Source organism: Schistosoma mansoni, chromosome W (genome assembly GCF_000237925.1).
Source record: "Schistosoma mansoni strain Puerto Rico chromosome W, complete genome".
Lineage (NCBI taxonomy): Eukaryota > Metazoa > Platyhelminthes > Trematoda > Strigeidida > Schistosomatidae > Schistosoma > Schistosoma mansoni.
In genome coordinates this window covers 49,363,210-49,368,743 of record NC_031502.1, presented here as the reverse complement: position 1 = coordinate 49,368,743, position 5,534 = coordinate 49,363,210, and the positions used below count along the sequence as shown (strand labels likewise).

General features: G+C 33.9%; 1 protein-coding gene across 1 annotated transcript; it reads right to left on the bottom strand.

The window, feature by feature from the left end:
• Positions 1-5,216: 5,216 nt before the first annotated feature.
• On the bottom strand, positions 5,217-5,456 carry Smp_203910 (uncharacterized protein; the record flags this gene model as incomplete). Its single annotated transcript, XM_018790004.1, has 1 exon — positions 5,217-5,456. The coding sequence occupies one exon, from the start codon at positions 5,454-5,456 to the stop codon at positions 5,217-5,219; it is 240 nt and encodes a 79-aa protein (XP_018655391.1).
• Positions 5,457-5,534: the final 78 nt, after the last annotated feature.

Sequence of the window (5,534 nt, the reverse complement as noted above, 5' to 3'; positions counted from 1 at the left end):
GGTAGGTGTAGACTACTTGCTGCGAACTTTATTTTTTCTTTGTTCTAATCAATAAATGGGAAAAATTGTATGAAATTATTTCGATTTATTGTTCCATTTGCCAGACATAATTGGCTACAAGCTATACTAATCTTCTGAATTCCTCATGTCTTTATCTTTTTCTCTTTCCAAATTTATTTCACTGTACTATACTCCTTCAATAATTTCTTGAAACCCCTAATCTTTTGGATTTCTGATTATACTCCTACTACTTCTACCACTATGGGATTTGAATCGACAACTGCATCTCTGTGCTAATGTGGTATGGCAACTCGAACTGATGTACGTACGTACGAAGTTCTACGTTGTGACTGACTGACTGACTGAATTATTCTCTTGCAAAAACACAAAATAAGCCAATAGCTAATTCTTAGAATCTTTCCGTTGTTACTGCTTGATCAGCATCTGAACATCAACAATAAGGTGAAACTACATCAGGTTAACGACTCCTCAATAAAACAAAACATACATCTTGAATTCCATTGCTACTCAAATAATATAATAATAGGGTTATTACTTGAACCAAACAATAACTATGGTTTTCATTCATTGTTCAAATCACAGAAAATATCTTAAACGCTAAACATACAAGTGGATATAAGCATTATGATATTTGTTGAGAAATACAAACAGTACAATATGTCCTAGTGTTATTGAATTGTATCACTAGTGAGTAATAATAAAAGCAAAGTTAAATTCTCAACTTACTTTGTTACGGCATATTTTAATAACTTTAACTGTCCTTCAAATTGAATTAAAGACTTATCTATTCTTTTTTTTCCAGTTAAGCTTTGTATTAAAGATTTCATCCACTATAATTATGTGATAAACTAAGTTACAGTTAGTGTTGACGTCATGTTTGTCTGTATTTGATGTGAAAATGTCAATGAGTAAAATCCATTTTGGGAAATTAATTTGATTTAGATCATTTTTATCTGTATTAGACATTAGCAACACACTTAAAATGAATTTGGTCAACTGTTTTTAAATACTTACAATTAACCTAAATAGCAAAATATGAATCAATGTAATATTTGTCTATTGATTGAGTAAGGCTAAAGCTCTTGTCCGAAAAGATATTTCATGATTGATATATTTCAATTGTTCGCCATTCACCTTCGATTTTATTTCTTCTTATCCAGTTGCATTCGACAGCCCTGGTCATGTATATATAGATTTGATGAAGGTACTTAATATTTGAGTTGTCATGGTAAAAAACAGATGTTCACATTCATTTATGCATACTTAACAATCAATAATATACATTGATAATATAGACACAAGGTAAGTCTACTTTTTTCTAAGTCTCGATCTGAAATAACAGACAAAAAATGGCTGTGTCATACTGTACAAAAAATTCGACAATTTTCTGTTTATCATTCACGCCTTTATTCGTAGGTGTTTTAGTGTGCCCAAATAAAGGGTACACGGAAAACCTAACACATCAGTTTAGAGTTGTGAAGATTATTGATTTTTTTATTAAGGTCATGGATCTATCAATGTTAGACCACCATTGAAAATCTCGAAGCACTAGACGGCTATTTTGTCTTAGTATGAGACTTGGACATTAACACCATTGGGTGCCTTCTCAATGGTCTAGAGGTTAGGCGTTCACACGAGAGACCAAAGGACCTGAGTTCGAATCCAGCGTGCTAGATCGTGAACGCGCACTGCTGAGGATCCCCACACTAGGATGAAACAGGCGTCCAATGATTCAAGGTTTTTAATGGCGGTCTAGCATTGATCGGTTCATGATTTCAATTAAAAACTGACATACGTAAATGACAAATACCGAATTTCACTTGTTTCCTTCAAATAAAACACACTTTTTCTTCTGAAACTAATGTATTAATATTTTTTTGAAAAGACAGTAATTGTTTCGATTACAATCTGATATAAGAAGCGATGGCACACTAGAAAGTAATGAGTTACTCATTATATAATAGTTTCCAGATGTTATCAGTACATCTAACAAAAGTCGAAGAATGTCCATAAATCGTCTTTCTAAGCAGTAACCATGCGCTAACTAATGACTTACTTTGAGAGGGAGTTTCCAGAACTGTAACCTGATATTTAATAGAGTCGATCAGTTCTAATCAACACAAACACTGTTGATTGTGACAAAAAAGGCATAACACTTACAATTATACAAATCCAAAAATGAATCTGTGAAGCACAGGGTCTCTTATGCAATTCATTTCATAGTGCTAATGCGATAGAGCATCTTGGGACAAATGATATCTGTGCCACGCGTCCACCGAATCCGTTGTCCTTAATAATTACTGTCAAACTATTTAACTTTTACAGAAAATTCAGGACAACGACGCTGATCTTTTCATTTCCTGTCCCTAACCTTACAGTCCTAGTAAGTCAGTCGAGTGGTTATTTTTTCGACTATAGTGTTCAGCCACTGACACTTAGGTGTATCAGTACTGTCAATGAGGTCTTTGACTCCAACTTTTATGCTTATCTGCTAACCCTTTAGTTGTCCTGAGTCAACATTTACAACTGTCAATGGCTATCGACTTAATAATAATAATGACTTTCTGGAAAACTGAAGGGTACTGTCTCAACAATTTCTTCCAAAATAAGTTGACCGGATCCTGAGCACTTCTCAGTTTTTTATTATGGCTGATCGCAAGAGTCTTGCATTACCTTATATACTAACTTATTCACTGTCCTTCAGTAACAATAACACTATGTTCGTTCCACCATTCTAATACTGTCTACCCAACCGATCATCCAGGTTCCTGTCTGACACTGTAATTATTGACGAAAGTTTTTTTCAAAGGTTTATTATTATTCACAGAAAATTGGTCAATTTCTGTTAGTAGAAAAATTTTGTGCATTTTGAAAGTTTCTTTCCGCCATTAAAGCTTTAGTAAAGCGACCATGATGTTAATGAATATTAATATATTGTTTGAATTCTACTGATTGTCAATTTATTTGAACACGCAAACTCAAAAACCTACTTTTTATCCGGATTACTATAGACGCCATCGCGGTTTTAATAAACTTTTATACTGAGCAACGTGTGTGATCGGACTAATTAAAGTATATATTTCGGAAAACAATGTTTCAATTTTTTTTTCAGCTAAATCAAACTTATTTTTAATTTATGGACGTAGGTCACTAGGTGATTTGATTTTAATCAAGAAATATGATTGGTGTTGTTAAAACTACTATTTCTTTTGCATTTGACGGTAAAGAACAATAAAATAAGTAGAGAAACAGGAAACTAAATAAAGTTCTAGAGTTTACTAAATTGGTTACATTTATCAATTATAGTTGAAATTATGGAGAAAAGAAAGTTCAAGATATTTATTAGGAAAAAAGACAGAAACCATATGAGCTACTCTTAACACATTAATCACTAGATTCTGTTAGTAAAAAAACACAGATTATTATTAGCTAGAAGTGGAATTCAGGATATGCATTTTGCTCCGATTTTAACTCAACTGCATCCAAGAGGTAGTGTTAACACTGAGGTTCGGATTAAGTAGTCATTATTTTAAATACCAGAACATTATTCACTGGGTTGAGGAGTTGGGATAACTACTAACTTGTTCAACGGATATGAAATTTGTTGTTAATTCCAGTGGCTTTTTAGTTTATCATTGCTAACATGAAGGAATTAACTTGGATAATTAAACAAGAAGATTTATCCAAGTACATGTAAAATTAAGGCGATATCATAATTTTAATAAAGTTACAAGCAAGTGTGAAACCAACCAATAATACTCAGAAAGAACTTCTTTGATAGTGACAAATATATTGACCCATTTACAATAACATTTGGTTAGAGTATGATTAGATTCATTTTCACTATGAAAAACTTTTACCTTATTTGTTATTTATTTAAACACATAAATATTGGTACAAGAAAGCACCAGATATATATGCGCCACACAAAACCCATTTGATTTGTGTGAGGGTTGTGATACTGCCCAGGTGCCCAAACTGAAGCAGGTGGTTTTCTTAGGAAGCCACACCCGGAGCCTTTGACCTAAAGGTCTGATCAACAAGACAGTGGAGCATCGTAAGGAGATGCAGTCCCATGGTAGCCGGTGACAACGATTGATTCATACGCCATTTGTTCCTTCAGGATACTGGAGCCCATGTGCACCATTGGTTTGGAATCAGGGTTTTCCAACTCCCCTAAGTGGACTTTCGGTGTCCACCAACCCGTTTAAAGCGCCGAACATTCGCTTTTCGTCCCCTCACTTTCGTGAACAACACCCCTGCCACGAGAAGGCAGTGAGTAGGACTTCCCTGACAGAGGCTGTATACGCGTGGCCATGTGAGAGCATTTCGAGAGGAAGGGCGGACTCTCCCCACTCTCGGCCGTACCAGGGCATTTCGGGGGCATGAACACTATTACTGCTACCCAGGACCACAAGCTAATGCATGAAGAACAGAGATCTAAAACTACTATCAAATAGTTGAACAAGAAACGCTTTCAATAAGAGCGGATAAATTGTATCAATATGCAGTTAATATATATTTAGCTTTCATAAGCCTAAATGCTTGAATCATTCGTAATAAAATCAACTTATTTCGAATAATGGGGATTTGTGCAGATTTTGGTATCTTGACGGTTGAAATCATGAATCGGTCTAAACTAAACCACCATCAAAAACCTGGAAGCAAAATACGGTTGTTTTGTTATAGTATGGAACTTCTCGACAATGAGCATCCACGATTCCATACACGAGACTCAAACATAGGACGCGAATGCCTAACCTCTAGACCGCTGAGTCAGTATGCAACGGCGTTAATGTTTCATTTTAATCAATCCATGATCTTGCGCAACTTTTCATCCATTGTCTGGGGTGGATAACTTTTTAACACCCAACAATGATTGGACTTCACTGGTCATGGCTTTTCACTACAACTCCATGAGTTTCATCTTGAAGCTGGTCACTATTGAGCAGGTGGTTTTCGTTACTATGTGGACTATATCTATAATTCTATGCATTCAATATTAGTAAATTATGCATTCACAGTACGATCTATCAGGATAAACCAATGACATTAATAAAAAATACGAATAATAAACTCAATTTAACTTTATACCCGTTAGGGGAAATACTAAATAACTTTTCAATTCAAAATCGAGTGAATAAGAATTATAACTTAAGGGGGTTTTATAATTAGTCTTAGCATTTATAAAATAACTAAGATGAATATATACGCAAATGAAGAAAACTATACTTTATATCAAAGTGAGTTTTGTGTAATTTACTTTTACAAATAATAATAATAATCAATGATAAATTCAAAAGAATGAAAATGTATACAAAAAAAGGAAGGATAATTCTGGTAGAGTGATAAAACCATTTGTCTTTGGATAGATTAGTTACTTTTCTGTTGAGTTGTCTACTTTTTTTTTCTTTTGCTCTTTCAATAAGAAACATATAAATAAGTAATAATTAAATCAGAATGGAGTTTTGTGAAGATTTCAGTATTTTCATAGTTGAAATCATGAGTCCATT